General features: G+C 42.2%; 1 protein-coding gene and 1 long non-coding RNA gene across 14 annotated transcripts in view; one reads left to right on the top strand and one right to left on the bottom strand.

The window, feature by feature from the left end:
- LOC132795872 (uncharacterized) overlaps window positions 1-19,379 on the bottom strand; it is a 53,793-nt gene that overhangs the window by 23,654 nt on the left and 10,760 nt on the right. The window contains exon 2 of the long non-coding RNA XR_009633473.1: window positions 11,693-11,716. This is a non-coding gene — a long non-coding RNA (uncharacterized LOC132795872). The remainder of the gene's footprint in view (window positions 1-11,692; window positions 11,717-19,379) is intronic.
- The window catches only part of LOC132795869 (smoothelin-like protein 1), a 52,691-nt gene that overhangs the window by 21,512 nt on the left and 11,800 nt on the right, over window positions 1-19,379 (top strand). For 7 of the 13 annotated variants that reach the window (XM_060806805.1, XM_060806802.1, XM_060806798.1 and 4 more), the window contains 4 exons: window positions 507-7,880; window positions 7,955-8,482; window positions 8,553-8,707; window positions 18,563-18,778. In XM_060806805.1, coding sequence (XP_060662788.1) covers window positions 507-7,880; window positions 7,955-8,482; window positions 8,553-8,707; window positions 18,563-18,778 — 8,273 coding nt within the window. Of the gene's footprint in view, window positions 1-506; window positions 7,881-7,954; window positions 8,483-8,552; window positions 8,708-17,971; window positions 18,063-18,562; window positions 18,779-19,379 lie in introns of those variants that run through there. The other 6 variants (XM_060806807.1, XM_060806808.1, XM_060806810.1 and 3 more) reach the window with 3 other exon arrangements.

Consider the following 19,379-nt stretch of genomic DNA (forward strand, 5'->3'; position numbering starts at 1 on the left):
TCTTAGCTTATATTGTTGCAATAGTATGCCGATACTATTGTCTGCAATGTTTGTGGTGTACACAGCCGTTATCGGGATGTCATCGATAACAAACTCAGCTATCGAAACGTAACCCAAGTAATGCCAACTAATTCTTAATATTTGGGATATTTGTGCGCAATAATTAACAAGGCAACAACGCCTGCTTGCCTGATTGAACCCAACTGCCTGCCTGCCTACCTCACAGATTGCTGCTAACACGTCCTACTCCCTCCCGTAGTGCCATTAACCCCGCCGAACGTTCGCAAAGAGGAATTTTTGCGTAGCTGTTTTTGGTGTAATAGTATTCGTAACTAATCCAATTAACGTAACACGTACGTAGCCTGGGCATGTTTTGGAACACTGTAGAGCACTTCCTACAACACACGAACCCTCTCTGGTAGAGCGCTGCCTCTCATTTTCTCCTGCACCAACCTGTGTTTGCCCAATTGCCTTGACGTTGTGATGTACTTCCAAATTTCCAACAGCAGGCGCCAGGCCACAACAACAACAACATGCACCCAATGAACCCAGCAGCGATGCACCACACCGATACACTCCAACCAGCCATAGAAAACCCTATCACAACAGCACTACCCTAAATCCCGATGATGAACCAACTCCTGCTAGACGTAGCTCCAAGTCGCCCAGCGTTGAGCGACGCACAATGCTGCGTGAGACAACATTCGAGACCACTTCGGTGGAGGAGCGTGAGCGTGAGTTCTTGCCCGAGGAGGTAGCTCAAATCGATGATCAGATTGTCATCGATGAGAGCACCTTGGAGGTAAGACAGCGTAACGTTCCAAAGCCGAAAGGTAGCGACAAACCACGTGAATCACCTCGTCAAAGTCCCGAGAAGCAATTGCCAGGAACGGTTCTATCAAAACCCAAGGAACCATTACGTTATCCTAGCCCCGAAAAACAGCTACCAGGCACAGCTCCTTGGAAGAGCTCTCCTAAGGAATCACCGGAGAAGGGACAACCTTCTCCTCGCGACACCAGCCCAGAGAAGCAGCTGCCAGGCACAGCTCCTTGGAAGAGTTCTCCTAAGGCGACACCGGAAAAGCGTCAACCTTCTAACATTCCGAAAGATTCACCACGTTCGAGTAGCCCCGAAAAGCAGCAACCAGGTACACCTTCATCTAAGCCCAGAGAATCGCCTCGTCAGAGTCCCGAGAAGCAGTTGCCAAAGGAGTCGCCTCGTGCTGATAGTCCTACGAAGCAGCTTCCGCCATTAGCACCATGGAAAACTGCTCCTAAAGATGTACCTGAACAGCAGAAATCTTTCAATGCTCCTAAGTATTCACCCGAACAGCCAAAGGAGTCGAGTCCTGATAGGTTCCCTGCAAAGCCAAAGGAGTCACCACGTCAAAGTCCTGAAAAGCAATTGCCTCGATATTCAAATGAGCCACAACCTAACGATAAACCACGTCAAACCCCTGAAAAACATTTGCCAGCTGGAGCTCCAACCAAGCCCAGTGATGCACCACATTCAATTCCCCGCAAACAGCAACCGTCGCAGCAATTCCCAGAGGATGAATTCTTTAGGAGCACGGTGACCCAGAAGGTGACAAACACAACGAAAAACTTTAACGAAGAATTTATAACGAACGAAAGTAAAATACAGCCAAGCCGTAAGGCTCCCGAATACCCAGTGCCTAAAGATACTAAGCCCGAAAACGATGATATTGATAAGCCTCAAACTTTTGCAACACCTGAAGCTCCCGATGGTGGTTTCATTTCAAAGAGTCCTGACACTGATCAAGAAGATATCGATAACAAGCCCACTTATCGCAAAAAAGGTTTGAGTCGCCGTGAAACATTTGAGGATCGTTGTCGCAAAATCTTGGGCATGGAAGAGGATGGTGATACTCAAGGTACCTTCGTACAGAAAACTGAAGATAATGTGGATGACGACGATGATGATACGGAAGAGGACGAAAGCACTACGATCGTCCAGGAAACAGATACGTTTGAGTTCAAGATCGAAGATTGCCCCGACGACGATGATGAGGACGATAAGCCCAGACGGATAACCGAAAAGGTTGTGGTACGCACACAGCCCGTCATTAAGGTCGAAGAGCCTCTGTCTGAGCCGGAGTCTGAGACTCAACACCGCAGTGAGGTCACCGTCGACGTTACGGAGTCTGAGAAGACCGAGAGTTTCATAAGCACAAAGAAAACGACTCCGAAGGATAAGATAGAAACTCGTCCTGCTGCTGGTAAACCCTCATGGGATGAGCCTCATCGCCCCACACGCAAATATCCTGAGGATGACGTAGAGAACGTAATCGTCGACGAGACGACTATTGTTACAACGAAGCACACAACAGAGGATAAAGAATTTATAAATCTTCCAGCAGCTGGTAAGCCATCTTGGGAGAACACAGTGTCAAATCAAACACCTAAGCCGAAAAAGACACCAAGCCCTATTATCGGTAAACATCCTAAGGATGAGGTTGAGTCCCGTCCTGCGGCTGGTAAACCATCATTGGATGAACCTCGCTTGCCCACACGCAAAAGTCCTAAGGATGATGCAGAAACTATCACTGTAGAGGAAGAAACCATTATCACCACACAGCGAACTACGGAGGATGATGAATTTGAGACTCGTCCTGCTGCTGGTAAGCCCTCTAGGCCAACACCCAAGGGCAAAGAACCATCAGGTGGTAAGAAGCCTAACTATGAAAATGAGCCACGATTGCCTACACGGAAGACTCCTAAGGACGACGCAGAGACCATAACTCTGGACGAAGAGACAACTTTTGTCACTACAAAGCGTACGTCAGAGGTTGATGATTTTGAGACTCGTCCTGCGGCTAGTAAGCCATCATGGGAGGACAAAGAGCCAACATGGGATGAACCACGTTTGCCCACACGCAAATCTCCAAAAGACGATGTAGAAACTATAACTGTAGAGGAAGAGACGACCATCGTTACAACACAAGGAACCACAGACGATGATGAGTTTGAAATTCGTCCAACAGCTGGTAAACCTTCGAGGTTTACACCTAAGGATGACGAAAAGCCTCGTCCTGTGGCTGCTAAGCCAACTAGGGCTGAACCACGTTTGCCCACACGAAAGTCTCCAAAAGATGATGCAGAGACTTTTACTGTAGAGGAAGAAACGACCATCGTTACGACGCAGCGAACCACCGAGGACAATGAGTTTGAAACTCGTCCAGTAACCGCTAAACCCGCTGGTAGATATCCTAAGGACGAGATAGAACCACAACCCAAAGGTGGTAAGCCATCTTTGGACGAACCTACTCGTAAAAATCCTAAGGATGACGCAGAGACTTTTACTGTACAGAAAGAGACAACTCTTGTTACAACACAGCGAATCACAGAGGATAATGAATATGAGTCTCGTCCTGTAGGTGCAAAACCGTCGCGGTCTTCACCTAAGCAACCCACTGGAAAACAGCCCAACGAGCAACGTCCCGCAGCCGGTAAGCCTTCATGGCCTCGATCTTCTCCCAGCAAACATCCGAAAGACGATAATGTGACTATAACTTTAGAAGAAGAGACAACTAAAACAGTTACTTCGAAGCGCAGAGACGAACTTGAGCCGCGCCCTGCGGCTGGTAAGCCATCGTGGACTGCGCCCAAGGAGAAAGAACCACGTCCGGTAGGTGGTCCTGTAGTTGGTAAACCTTCAAAGACTACGGAAGAACCACGTAAATTTGGCAAACAGCCAAAGGAAGGACTACGCTCGCCAGTGGGAAAGCAGCCCATTGACGATGCTGAGACCATAACTGTAAATGAGGAAACGACCATAGTTATAACGAAGCGTCCTTCAAAGTCGCCGTCGCCGGAGAGAACGACATTTAAGTCGCCATCACCCACGCGTAAAGAACCTTCGTCACCAACACATTTTGTGACTGAGAAGATAATTGATTGCAATGGCAAGACAGTTGTGGAAAAAATTAGCAAGACCACACGCACTGTTGCACCCACCACACCTAAAAAGAAGCAACCACTCGACAGTGAACCTGAAGAATTGCAGCCTAAACCTGACACAAGAAAACCGCAAACTGGCAAAACCGAAACCGAACGTCGCAACTCGCGCACCACAAAAACTACAACCAGCACCGTGACCAAGCAACCCGTTAAGGACTCTCCACAGAAAACCACAAAGAGTCCACGCAAAGAGTCCCTACCCAAGCGTGAGCCTGCTAAACGAGATAGTCTCGTTGACGAATCTCGCAGCACAACGACGACATCCACGACAACAACACGCACAACGCAAAAGGATCGCAAACCCAGTGAGCCCAGCAGCTCGATCAAAGATCGCTTACGCTCATCGCCACGCAAACAGAAGCCGCAAACGGATGATGTGGACGGTGAGTCTTCCTCACCGGACACAAGTCCCAGTCGTGTGCCAGGCAATGAGCGACGACGCTCAAGCAACATTTCTGTGCACACCGAGATTATTATCGATCACACATCCCCGAAGATCCTCTCCCCCAAGACGGAGCGTAAGATAACAGTGCCAGCACGCAAGTTCCCTGTCACTGAGCGTAAGGAATCAGCGCCAGTGCCGCGAGTAACACGTCGCGATAAGGACAAGGTAACCCGTTCGACCAGCGAGAATGTCATCAAGGTAGTCAATGGTAAGCCAAGGACGGTTGCACCCGAAATGAGTAGTCTCAAACCCAATGATCGCCCAACACGTCCCAACAAATGCTTCACAACAAAGACAATCAATCTGAGCGAGCAGCTAATCAATAGCGAGGAAATGGAGAACGTTATCATTGATATACAACATGCTAAGAGTTCGCGAGAGCCATCGCCAGATCGTATTGTGCCAACGCCTGTGCCAGCTGAGCTTGATACTGGTAAACCACGTTATCCCGATGTGGTTCAGGAGCCGGACGATGAGCCGCGCAAGAAACCAGTAGTAACCAACATTCCCATCTTTGAAGAGGAGGCCAATGCATACGTTGGTTGTCAAATATCCGAACTACGAAATCCCAATGGCATCGAAGCGGACATTCACGACAATCCCACCGTGGAGGCACCTAAGAGTTTGGATTATCCCAACACCATCACGACCACAAATGGAGTAACTAGCACCAGTATCGATGTGGATGAATGTCTGCTAAGTGTGCACGAAAAGGTTAACAAGTTTACGCACACAGCGGAGCAAGTGAAGCAGCCCAAGAGCTCGGTGCCTTTTAGTCGCCAGTTTGACGAGCATACAAAGGTTTCCGCCAGCGACGAGTGCTTGCTCAGCATTGACCAGAAGGTCGATCGTTTCCTCAAGACCGCTGAGAATATTACTAAGCAACCCATAACACCCTCCCGGGAAATCGAGCGTCCCAACTACGAGGATATCGATGAGGAACTGCGTCAGGATGACTGCACCTTGAGCGTCTCGCAAAAGGTGCACAAGTTTATTGACACCGCCGAGAAACTGGCACCAAGTGCACCACAAAAATCACCCCGGTTGGTGGCCAACATCGAACGTCATATTTCACGGCAAAGCGAGCCTGAGTCGGAACCCCAAATCGATCAGGAATCGGAACCAGAGCAGCCTTCAGATACAGAAGAGTTCGAAGAAAGCGTCGTCACAACAACAACCACAACAAAGCGTGTTGAACAACAACCTGACACGGATGACGAACTACAGCCCATGTCCAAGGATCACACGACCACGATTGAATTGAAGCGTCAGAAGGACATTCTCAATCGTCCGTCAGTCTTCGGACAGCGGCCAGGAGATCGCAAGCCAACCCCTAACAAGCAAACACGTGGTAGCCCCAGCACCTCACTAATCACAGAGGAACGTCGCTCCTATCGCAATCAGACCGTCTCTTCGCCCAATGCTCCACAGCGATCCCCGCTACGCAGCAGTCCGGCACCCCGCAAACCCTCGCTAGAGAAGCAACCACGCGGCAAGACAACCACTGACTCTGAAACACGTAAGAGCAGCATTCACAGCACCACTAGCAGTACTACCAGCAAGCGTAGAGAGCACATTACCCAAGATCAGTGGGTAATTAGCGATGTGGATGTCGATGTCGAGCAGGTAGGACCTGCGCCTTCTGCTTACCGTCCCAGTCCGCAACCCACATCGCCGGGCAGATGCACCACCACCGCACCTAGAAGCAGCAAGCCGCTAAAGACACCAGCGGAGGAGACGCCCAGTAAATCTCCACAGCAAAGTCCTCGTCCCACTTCACCTGGCAGACGCATTACCACTACGACTACGACAGTGAAAACTACAACCGAGGAATGCGGTAGCCCACGCGCCACTTCGCCGCTAAAGACCCCAACTGAGGAGTCTCCAAGTAAACCCAATCAGCATAGCAGTAGTCCACGCGCCACTTCGCCAGGTCGACGTCCCACAGTCCCAACAACCAACAACAAGGCAGCACCACTGAACTCCAGCACCGTAGTTAGAGCCAGCACTGAGCACCACCACAGCACCACCAAGCATCATACAACAACTACGCGAACACATAGTCCAACTAACCAACAAAAACAACCATTCACCCAACCTGACAGCTCCCCTGATAGCCCCACTGAAACCCACGTTGAACCACTTTTAGACCGCAGCAGGCCAAAGCAACCACAATCCGGACAGCGTAGCGTTGCCTCGCGTCGCAACATCTTTGAACAGCCATCGCATAGTCCAAGTGCGGAGCCCAATGGACGTCGCCCTTCCTACATGGATCACACGAAGAGTTCCCTGGAGCACATCCGACGTGACTCCCTGGAGATAAATAAGACACACTATTCGCGTAAGTCTTCCATTGAAGATGATACGTCCGTGGAACCGCGCAATCCCAATGCAGCGGTGAAGTTCGATGTGCCCAAGCGTTCGACATCGCGCTCCGAGCCCAGCGAAGATATTGACATCGAGCAGCTGTTTGATGTGGTGCAGCTGGAACAGTTGCTGGAGACGGTCAGCAGCTATGAGTTGCGTCGTCGCATACGCGCTCAATTGCGTTTGATACGCAAGAACCTGATTAACGCTGGCAGCAGCACCATCACAACCACTACATCGACAACAACCATCAAGGGACAACCCAGGGGCGGCAGCAGCAACAACTCGACGCCCAGTCGCAGTCCGTTACCCACTCGACGCACACCGGAGCAGCCACGCGATCGTAGCCATAGTCCGGACAGCAAGCAGATCAGAGACCAACGCAGCAGCAGCACCACCACCAGTCGCAGCACCACTCGCAGTCCTTTGCCCAGTCGTCGCCCATCAGATCAACCGCAGGAACCACGTGATCGCAGCTTCAGTCCCGACAGCAAGCAAGGCGTCAAGGAGTCACGCAGTTCCACAACAACTACGAGACGCACCACTGAGCCCGACAGTTCCACAGGACATGGCAAGCCACCGGTTAAACCACGCGAGCGTAGCGCCAGTCCAGCTCAGACTCAGACAACAACTACGACAACAACAACACGTCGTCGCAGTCCGACCAACAAGACGGGAGGTAGCAGCAGCACCACAACTGTAACCACACGCACCACTACCAGCAGTAGCAACCATCACAATGGGAACAGTCCACGCAGCGTGCCAGCCTCGTCGAAAGCAAGTCCCATTTGGGCCGATCGCAGCAAGGTGCTGCGTGCTTCCGGTTCAGCCTCCCCAACGCCACGCAAACCTTCCACCACGAGCAGCACTACCACAAGTAGCAACAAGATGGCACGCACTAGCAGCAGCACTACCAGCACCAGCAGCAGCACTACCACAACCAATAACTCATCTACCAAACGTCGCGAGGAGGACTCGATCACGTCCAGCTATGGCGTAGGACCCACCGATGAGAACGGTCTGCCCCTCTTTGGCATAAGGGCACTGAAGAAGAAATCACAGCCGGCGCCGTGTGAGACAAAGCAAGGTAAGTCGTGAGCGTGAAGTGGTAATGCTATCCAGCAACTAATGAAACTCTTCCTACTTATTATCCCAACTTAGAAGTCACAGGCTATGTCATTGAGGAACAGTTCTATTCGGATGACAAATCGCCGCCACGTCACGAACGCAAGGAGTTGATCTATTCCAGCAATCCGGAGGAGTTGGCCACATTGCAACAGCAGCTGGAGCGTAAATCCCATGCGGATGCCAATACCAAGTTGCAGCGCGAGTTTAAGCAAATCACCGGACCAATGGATGCAATTGATACGGTCACAACACGTCGTGGTTCCGCCAAGGAAATCAATGAGCGCTTTATTCGCAAAGAGTCCACAGCCTCAAATCAATCGCAAACCCAAACACATACCCTCGTCCAGCATGAGCTGGCCGATGAGGAGGAGACTGAGGATAGTGAATCAAATGATGTGTGCAGCGTAATTGAGGTGGAAATGGAACCGCAACTGCGTCAAACAAGCAGCAGCACCACCAGAACCTCCAGCTCCACGCGCTCCTTCCTCAACACCAGCGGCGAGGAGCGTCTCGTGAGCAGCGTCGACGATGTCCTCGAGCGTATGCGCAATGCCGACAATGGTAAGCCATTTCCCTACGCTCGCGGTCAATCAGAAATCTCATCTAACACAATTCTTCTTTATTCGTGTAGTCGTTGAACCCGGCGACAGTTCGGAAGATCGCGAAGCACGTGCTTTGCTTAACAAATTCCTGGGTGCCAGCGTTATCATGCAGGGTGTGGAGAGCATGTTGCCAGCCGGACAACGTCAGCAATCGAACAGGAATAGCAACAACAGCAGCCAAGCGGTAAGCAAATAAATTTCTAAGAGAATCCTATCTATAAAGAATTGTTCACCGATATTGTTTTGAATAATCAAAAAATGACAACAAATATTCATATCTGATCTGCACCCTATTCAACGCAGTATTATGATAACTAATTTAATATAAACCAATTTATATAATTCGAATAAAACTTGATTTCCATGTAATAAACTATAAATAATGCATTCCCAAAAATTCAAATTTGACTATTTAATCGAAAAATAAAAACCATAATAGATATTTTTGAAGTGTCCGAAATTTTAAAGTATTTTAGCAATACGAAATGATAAATCTCATAGAAAAGGGAAAAATGCTCTTCATAAAATTGAAGAAACATATTCACGCCTATAATAGGACACTATTCTATGAAATATCATCTAACAGGGTATATCGAGAGCACATCAATTCCACCAAAGCAAGAGCTGGAGCAGATGCTGAGGGAAAGTGAGAGGAAGTGAAAGAAACACACAGAGAGAGAGAGAGAGAGAGAGAGAGGCGAAAAGCCAAAACCCACGTGTGTGCACAGCACTTGTCTATGCACCACGATCTCTAGCGAGCATAGTTGCCTTTCTCTCTCTCTCTCCGCTCTCTTCGGCAGCAGACTCTCCGAGGCTCTCGCTCTTTCTCTCTTTGTCGTTTTCTAACTCTTTGGCGCTTTAGTGCCGTGTGCGTGATGTGAGCTTCTGGCTGAGGGGCAATGCGAAAGGGGGACGAAATGGAAATGGAAATGTAAATGGGAACGGGAATGGGCATGGGAATGAGAATGAGCGAGTGTTGGAGAGTGGAGAGTGGAGAGAGTCGAGTCGGCTTGTCGCTTGTCGGTTGTTCGCTTGTCGTTTGTCGGTTGTCGGTTGGCCAATTCAGTACACACTCAGAGGCGGCATCGATCACTTGTGCGACTTTTGTGCTCACGATCAACAACACAGTAAAAGAAAGAAAATTATACAAAAAAAAATATATATATAATCAAAAAAAGAAAGAAGAAAGTAAACTAAGCAAACAAATAAAAGACGACGACGAGCGACGCAACGCAACGCAGAGACGAGCAGCGAGCGAGCGAGACGTGCGAAACGTGCGAAGAGGCAAGAAAATATTCTTAGCAAAACCAAAAAATAAAAAAAACACACAAAACAGTGCAAAATCATTAGAAAAGTCAAAAACGAACAAGCAAAGCCAAAGAGGAAAATTGAAAAGCCAAGAGGCAACAAGTTTTTGTTGTTCTAAAACTTGTTGTGTTTATTTACCTTTTTTTTTTGAGTTGTTGTTGTTCTTGTAACGGACAACAACAACAACAGCAGCAGCACTATTATTATAGTCGTTGTTGTTGTTGTTGTTATTGTTGTTTTTGTTACTGCTGTAGAAGTCGTTGTTATTGTTGATTGTTGTGTTTAAAGCGCGAGTGTGTTAACCAAACTTGGTCAAAAGCGGGGAAACGGCAACGGCAACAGCAACTAAATAGTGTGCGTGTGTGTTTGTGGCAGCCTCCCCGAAAATAAGTAGGCGTGGCAGTGGCCGCAGCTGTTGCATATTTGCCTCTTCGTCGCTTCACAGCGTTTTTGTTGTCAATTATTTTTAGTGCGCATAATTTGAGAGGCCGGCGCGAGGAATTTCTGTCACGACACCTCAAATAAAAAAAAAAAAATCACACACAAAAAGAAAATACACAAAGAAAAAGCACAACACACAATGCACCTGAAAGTGGAAATACACACACACACACACACACACATACACACATAACTAAATACAAGCCTGTAGCTAACACACACACACACACACATTTGCCCAGCAGCAAAATTTTCAAATGCTCGAAAAAAGCAAAACTAAATAAATAAATAAATTTAAGAAAAAAAAGCAGGTGGCGTGCAGCAGCAGCAACAGCAGCGGGGTGGAGAAGAAGGGGAAAGGGGAAGTAGGGGGACTGCTGCATGAATGAGAGCGCAAGCGTGCGATAAATGTTCCGACAAAAATAGCGCAAACGCTAGACACTATTTATAAGGAGACGTCGAATCCAAGCAACGCCAGCGTTTCTGTTTCTGTTGTCTGTTGTCTGTTTGTGGAGCATTTTTTGGGCAGAAGAGCGACACCCAGCTATATAGCTATATCTAAAGATATATGTATATATGTAGACGTATATGTATATATACATAGTAAGTGTGTAGAGAACAGATACTTTCAGAGAGATACAGGCAACATCTATAGTTGAGTTGTGCATCCATCGCTGTGGCCTGTATATATTTATTTCACTTTTTTTTTTGTGTTTTTTTGTTTTTTTTTTTTGGTTTGGTTCACTTGTGCACCAAATACCACAGAATACCACAGCCCTGCTTATAGATCCTACTAAGCTCCATCTCTGAGTTTATTATAGACAACGACTAGATACATTTATATCTCACTATCGCTCGCATAGCACAGATACTTTTACTTTTACATTACTTTTCGATCGATGGAAAAGTTTTCTCGATCAACTCGACAAAAAAAATTATGAAAAACCAACACAAAAAGATGCAATACTAAATTGTGAGAAAAATAGGTCACCAACAACTAAACTATAAATAATACACTTCATAATCACACAAAACACACAAAAAGAAGAAGAAGAAGAGAAAGGAAAAGGGCAGCCAGCGAACATGTGCTCAATGCTTAATGGGACCTCTAACAAATTAGTCAAAGACGTTTTTTTTTGGCAACACAACTTTGAAAGGCTTTTGCACGTTGTCTTCCATAGATCAGCCCCAATTAATTAGTTGGTATTTATATACATACGTATCTGCTCTGATATCTTTATGATAGCTCATTTCGTATTCGCAAAGTTTCTCTCAGCTGTTCTGTTCTGTTTTGTTCTATTGTTGCACAGTTTTGATCTTTTGCCGTTAAGCGAAACCATTTCTAAATAGAGTTCTTTCATCTTTGACAACAAAATATATTGCTACCCAAATTTAGTAATAAAAGATGTGATTCACTTACCAGGGCAAAACAGTTTAGCTGGAGCTGGAACGAGATAAAGATACAAAGTGAATAATGTGCCGAACATAATGGATTCAAGATGTAATAATGATTTAAAGAATAGGTTTCTTAATACAAAGATTAGCATACTTTTATCTAACAGTGTTTGTTTTTTATACTTTCAAATTGGAACTTAGATTTTGGGGTTCATATAAACAGCAACCAGCATAAAATACATTTCAATTATTTAATCAGAAATTGTGTGAGTAACTTTAGTACAAAAATTACATTTCTGTCGACTATTTTGTACAGTAATCTCAACTACATATATAAACCAAGTTTTTAATATCGAAATAACTTTTCTGGAATAGATTAAAATAAGTCAGAAAACTACAAGTAGAATGTGAGATTTTGAATAAAATCAAAGCAGTGAGGTACTATTCTTATAATATTCCGAATTATATACCGCAAAAATACTAAAATATAGTAACGGATATATTTTGTATATTTATATAGTACAGTAATAGTAATATAGAGCATAGTATATATAGAGCTACGTTTTTTACCCATACAAAAGTATTTCTTTCAGGAATCAGAAAAAACTTCAATTAATATTATACCAAATAAAGTATTATCATAAATCGAAAAATCAACCAATCAAAATGAAAAGTATTCAATTTGATTTTAGGCCGATTCCAAAGAATCTAAAGTGACTCAGATCTATTGATTAGCATCTTTATAAAAAAGTATCTCTAGCCAAAGTATCTTTTGCACAAGTATCTCAGTTGTTAACTAGAGCTTTTGTCGTGGAAGTTGTTAAACTCAGTGTGTGAGCAATTAGTATATTTCGAAGTGAAGTGTTGCTGCCAAGTTCTACTCATTGTGTGGCTCTTCAAGTGTTAAATGAATTTGGTTCATGGTTCGGTTCCGAACCGGTTTTTAAATTGCTACAAAAGCCATTCGAGCGCAACATGTTTATAATAATATTTTGCAGCTTCTGTCGGGCCAAACAAACACGACACACACACACACACACACACGCACACTCAGCTGCTTAGAAAAAGCAAAAAAAAAAAAAAAAAGAAAGAGAGATAACGAAAGAAAGAAAGAAAAAAGTTTGTTTGGAGTCAGCGACTAGCGGCAAGTGGTTTTTGCGTTGGCTTTGACTGTGGCTTTGGCTTTGGCTTTGACTCTTCGAGCCAAGTCGAGTTGACTTGAGTTGAGTTGAGCCGGTTTTTCCCGCAGTTAACTGTTAGTTTAACAGCCTTTTTCCCAGCGTGGCAAATCTTGTTGCCTCTCTCATTTCTTCACTTCACTTCATTTTGTTGTTGTTGTTGTTGTTGTTCATTTCTTTTTTGCTCTGCGTCGTTTCATAATCGCTGTCAGTCTGTTTTGTACCCGTTGTTCATCTTTGTCTCAGCTCTTCGCTCATTTTGCATGTCAAAAATTGCCGTTCATAAAGCTCTTTTCTGCCGCTTTTCCATGTAGCTAAAAATATTCAAAAACACAGCAACAATGATTGGAAAAGCCAACAAGAAAATCTCTTTTGCATTGTATTTTTTTCTTTGAAAACGAAAAACGAACTCATGGAAAAATTGGATAAATTTTCAAAACTAAAATTGAAGGCTTTTTGCTTTTCGGTTTTTTGGCTTTTTGGCGTGGGCAATTCACAGTTTCAATGCTGAAAACTGAAACTGAAAAGCAACTGAAAATCGCAGCATGAAAATGATGGAAACTTTTTCAACGTTTTCAAATGCATTTAATGAACATTGCAGCAATATTTCATTTTCAATATGAACTCTTAACAATTCCAATTTCAGAATGTTGCTTAAATTTGCAATTTAATTAAGTATGAACAATTTACTATAAGCATAATAGAATAAATACTTCATACACAGAAAGAAAAAACGTGATCAAGTCAAGAACATTTTCTTAAATCAAAGTTTTTTGATGTCAGAATTTAACCAAGAAGGTTCTTGAATCGAGATTGAAATTCTACAAAAATTCTAGATCTTAAAACTCATGATTATAATCTTGTTTCAAGAATGCAAAATTTGAAAGTTGAACTAAGAAGGTGAAATCTTAAATCAAGATTTGCAATCTACTTTTCAATCTAGTATTTTTTTCTCTATATTTTATTTATTTTACTCTACAATTAATAGTAAAATGTAACTCTAGGTTTGCTCAATTTGATTTCGTATTAAATGTTGTAAATATGAATTCATATTTGCAGTTGCATTTTTAAATTACAAAATGAAAGCAATGCAAATTTTTTAAATGAAATTGAACTTTTGCGTGGGCAATTTTAGTTTTATGTTTTTATAATGTTCGGATTAAGTTCATGGAAAATTGTAAAGCGCTGTGAAAATTGAAGGTTTCCTGTGTGTTTTCGGTGTCTTGGCTGGCATTTTTCATTATTCAATTTGAAATTGAAACACAAATTGAAATAGCCTAAAAGAGCTGTCGCGGCCTTCCTCACGTTGTTGTTGCTGTTGCTTTTGCTGTTGATGTTCACCTTTCTGCTGTTGGCTAAATTTAACAACAATTTTGTTTACTAGAGACAAATTTAAAAGCATTAATCATATGGTTTGCGTTAGCTGGTTGTTGTTGTTGTTGTTATACCCGTTACCCATAGGGTAGAAGGGTATTATAGCATTGTGACTGCAGGAAAAGTGTATGCCAAAGGCAGAATTAGGCATATCTATCTTCTATAAAGTATATATGTGCTTTTCAGTATTTTATCGATATACCAAATATGGTTAATGGTATATTTGGGTATTTCTGCAGGAATAATGCTTTACTTTTGTTTAAGCCAAGTAGTGAGTATCATTAACAGTCGAGTCGATATAGCCATGTCCGTCTGTCTGTCTGTCCGTCCATCCGTATTAATACCTAGATCTCAGAGACTATAATAGATAGAGATATAACTTTTTTCGATAGCACTCGTTATTATTACACGTAGATCAAGTTAGTTTAAAATTTTCGGATAATCGGATAAAAATTGTAAAAGTTATTTAGGAAATACTTCATCGATATACCAAATTCACACTTTGGTATATTTTAGGTATACTAATTTGGTATATATTTATTACTTTATGGTATATTTTGAATGTAGTACTATATCAATATACCTATTTAGTTTTTAGTATTTTTGGTATATTATTTGGTATATTTTAAAATTAATACCGCATTGTTTTACTTTTATTCATTATTTGGTATATTTTAAAATTAATACCGCATTGTTTTGCTTTTATTCAATATGTTAAGCGGGTATCCCACAGTCGGGCACACTCTACTGCAGCTTTCATACATGTTGTTGTTGTGGCAGCAACAGCAACAGCAACAGGCGACAGTGTCAAAGCCAACGCGAGGCTGTTGCTCAATTTGCAGCAGCAGCAGCAACAACTAATAACAACTGCAGCTGACTGCACTCGCTTTGGTCAGTTGAACAACAGCAACAGCAACAAGAACAACAGCAACAACAATGCCGGCGGCAACAACACCCGGTTGTCTAACCCCCTTCCCTTCCCTTCCCTTCCCCTCTCTCCCCACACTCCACTTTACCCCTTTTTTATTTGCCGCCAGCAGCATTTCTTTTAATTGTTGTTGTTGCTGTCTTTGGGGCCCGCAATTTCCATTTTTGATTTCCATGCTTCGCTGCCTCAACTCGCACTCCACTTCCCCTCGTTCCCCTCACTCTCCTCGCTCCATTTCCCCCCTCTCCAACCGTTTGGTTTTTTTGTAGTTCGTCAATTTGTGAGGTTTGTTACGCTTTAGCGGAATTGCGCCAAATAACTTGGCAAGCCTATTCAGCAACAACAATTAGAACAACATCAGCATCAACATGAACAGCAACAACAACAACTACTATAATAATAATTATAATAATAGCAACAACAACAACAATGGCGACTACAACAATAGCCCGCAACACGTCACACAACTGACAAATGATTATAAAAATAAATGCACATCAAATTCTAATGAAAATTTGCAATTACATTTCAAATTTCTTAATTCGACTCTCTAGCTTTTTATAGCGATATTCTCTCGTATATACAATTTGTTTGCATTTCTTTTATTTCGATTTATTATTTTTTTGTTTCGTTTTTGTTTCGTTTTTGTTGGCCCACATTGTAAAAGCAGCAACAATGTGCTTTTTCTCTTTGTGTATTTTGCCAATGTTTCACGAAAAATTTCTGTTTGTGTTTGCTGCTTATTTAAAGCAACAAATTTCACCAATTTCTTTGGGTGGGTGTTTTGCTAATTTAGTTATGCTAGAAATAACTGAAGCAAAATTTATAATCTACAAGAAAATTGCGCACACAAATGTTTGACAGCTCAACTCGAAGTGTTGCAATAATTAGTTATAATAACACCTAAAGAAAATTATTTTTCTACACTGAAAAAAAGAACGTTCTAAAATTAAGATTTTGGTCTTATTGCTAAGAGTTTTAACCTAAAAAGTGCTTCAGAACATCAAAATTATAAAGTTAGAAAAAAATCTTGATTTTCGATATAAGACCAAGTTCAAGGAAACAAAATTTATAGTTTTTTAGAATAAAAAATGCTTTTACAAGATCAAAAACATGGCTATAAACGCTGATCAAGAATATATATACTTTAAAGGGTCGGAGATGCCTCCCTGTGTCTGCTATTGATATGAGAAAATTGTCAACTTTTCCCACTGTAATACCCAACTTTATAAAGAAATATTTCCAACTATAATTTGGCAATTAATAAACAAAACTAAAGCTTATCAAAGCAATCAATTTGTCGTTCTGTTGTTGCAAACTTGCTGTCTAATTGTGTGTTGCTTTGGAATACCCTAGTTTTAAATAATATTGTGAAGGCGGAAAGGAACGTTCTTTAGTGCGTGCAAGCAAAAATATGGAAGCAGCAAGTTATATGCTATCTCACTCTCTCTCTCTTTCTTCCCCTCTCTCTCTCCTGCTTTATCTCTCGCTCTCTCATTTTGCATATTGCTTAAATAATCTCTACAACTAAAAATAGCAGCGCGTGTTTAGCGTCTCTCACTCTCTCTCTCTCTCCCTTGTGCTTGCCTTCTCCCTCGCACATATTCGAAACTTGTGCTCTTCCTCTTCAGTTTTTGAAAAATTTTGCTGGCCAAATTTGGTCAAATTGTTATAAACAACAAGCGGGAAAAGCAGGCAACGGTTCACTCGGACAGCTGTCAGTTTGGGGAATATTTTGTGGAGGAGGGAAACGAGCGTTGAGGGGTTGGGGGGGGAGCGGGAAAATGCGCTTGACGTACCCCGAAATCAAATGAATTTCAGAATATTTCTTGATTTTCTCGATTCGCTCGTCGCTTTTGTGCCATCCGAAAAAAAGTCAATTGCGGGCAACCGCTGCGTATACTTAATTAATCTACATTTCTACATACGATAATTTTAACCCCGGCCCCTCCGCGCCCCCTCCACGAGGTCTACACACGCTTTATGGCCATAGCAATATAGTAGCTTAAGTACATCGGAGATTCAGTTGCACGATAAAGTAGCTGGAAAATGCTTCGAGTATTTTTCATGAGTGTTTTGACTGACGGTCAAAAGAGTTCAGCGTGACTTTTAAATCTACTATATAGCATACTTATTCCAAAATTACGCTTAATAGCGTACATTTTCGCAATTTATGTTTCCGAATGAATGTCTTTCAATTTTGCGCATGTTTCTGTTGATTTGTTTAATTGCTTTGCCAATAAATCACAAAGGATATTCAAAAATATTTGAAATGCGTAAAAAGTAAAATAGGATGATACAACAAATTTAATTTCATTTTGAAAAGTTCAAGTTGTTAGTCAAAGAAATTCTTTAGCTTGAATACATTCTATACAAACATTATATTATACAAAAAAAAATTAATTTCATTTTGAATACTTCAAGTTGTTAGTCAAACAAATTTGTTTATGAAATTCTTTAGCTTTAATCGATTCTATACAAAATATTATAACATATATTTTTGTATTATTAAAATTGTCTCGATCAGCATTGATATTCTTGAAATATTTATGCATTGCGGCATCTACTATATATCTGTTTATATCTATATATTTTTATCTATATGTTTATATAAAATCACACATAGTTTGTGTAGCGCAATTTGAATTCATGTGGAGAAAGGCGAAGAGCTGTGAATTGATCGAAAACTGTTAATGAGTCATGGAAATGCTCGTAATTATTGAGCTGAAAGAATTGTTCGATTTTTCGCGCATTTCCTCATTGTCTGTGTTGTATGCGGCGTAAGCGCAATATGCTCCGCATTACGCATACGCCAGGTATGCTTGCCGACGTTCGCTCGTTCAATTCCGATCAGTTCAATTCAGTTCAGTTCAGTTCAGTTTGTTGTCTAACGTCGGGGAAGAAACAACAAAGCCGTAAGACAAAAAACGAAAAAGACGACGTACAAAAGCGAGCGTCAATCAGCCGGAAGATTCTGATCATGGCTAAGGACGACACAAATTGTTGTGACTTCGACTGCGATTTCAATTCAATTCGTTTGTTGTTGTGGTTGTGATTTTGATATTTCTGCCTTATCATCGTTGGTGATCAGGGTCGAGCGGCAAATACGTAAATTGGCTTTTGGCCTTTTGCTGTTGCTGTTGCTGTTTCTATTTCATTCTCGTCAGTCTTTTTTTTTTTCTTCTTCTTTTTTTTTTTGGCGTAGCCGGCGAATGCGCTCATCGTCTGTATTTAGAGTTAAGCCAAAAAGAAAACAGCTGGCGTCTGCTTTTCGGCACACACTGTGGACCAATACTTTTCTATTTTTTTTTTGTCTCTCTCATTTTCCGGTTGATAAACAAACTAAGCAACAACAACAGCAACAACAACAAAAATATGATCATGCTGTTTCATTCACGCACACTCTTTATTTCAGGTGAAAACGACACGCATTAGCAGCAGCTACAGCAGCAAATCAGGCAACAACATCAGCAGCAGCAGCACCACCAGCAGCAACAGCAACACTAACAACAACAACAGCAACAAGAAGACAACAACAACAACAACATCATCAATAACATCCTCAGCACCAGTTACACGCACAACTTGTGACATCGAGGAGATTTGGGACGAGCAGTTACTTAGGCAATTGGTAAGTTGACAGCCACAAAAGCAAACTCATCTCATTATGGTTACGATTCAACTTGCTATCAATCAACATTCAAAGAAATTAGTATGCAGAAAGTTCTGAATGTGGTATTAATGTTTAACAATTCACAATGAATATACCGAAACAAATACTTAAATATTCCAAAAGCTATATTTCTTATATGTATATACAATTGTATTCAAAATAAACAATAGAATACAGTTACTTTTGAAAGAATATTTGACATGTAAGAAAGCGGTATTAGTGTTTAAATATTCACTAGTAATATACCGTTAAAATACTCAAATATACCAAAAGCTATATGTGGCATTAGATTATACTACCATATTCAACTTCTACCATAGAATACAGTTACTTTTGAAGCCTACATAGCAGAGAATAAGAAGGCAGTATTAATGCTTAAATATTCACCATTAATATACCGAAAATATACCAAAAGCTATATATAAATGAATTCCAAGATTTTTAACTGATTGCAACCAAAGCAAACTTGAATTCGATGTGAAGTCTTGATAAATATTATTTTATGTTATTAAAGTAGAGCTGTAACATCGACAATAATTAAGTGAGGGAAATTTAAATA

The sequence above is a fragment of the Drosophila nasuta genome, chromosome X (assembly GCF_023558535.2).
Source record: "Drosophila nasuta strain 15112-1781.00 chromosome X, ASM2355853v1, whole genome shotgun sequence".
Taxonomy (NCBI): Eukaryota; Metazoa; Arthropoda; class Insecta; order Diptera; family Drosophilidae; genus Drosophila; species Drosophila nasuta.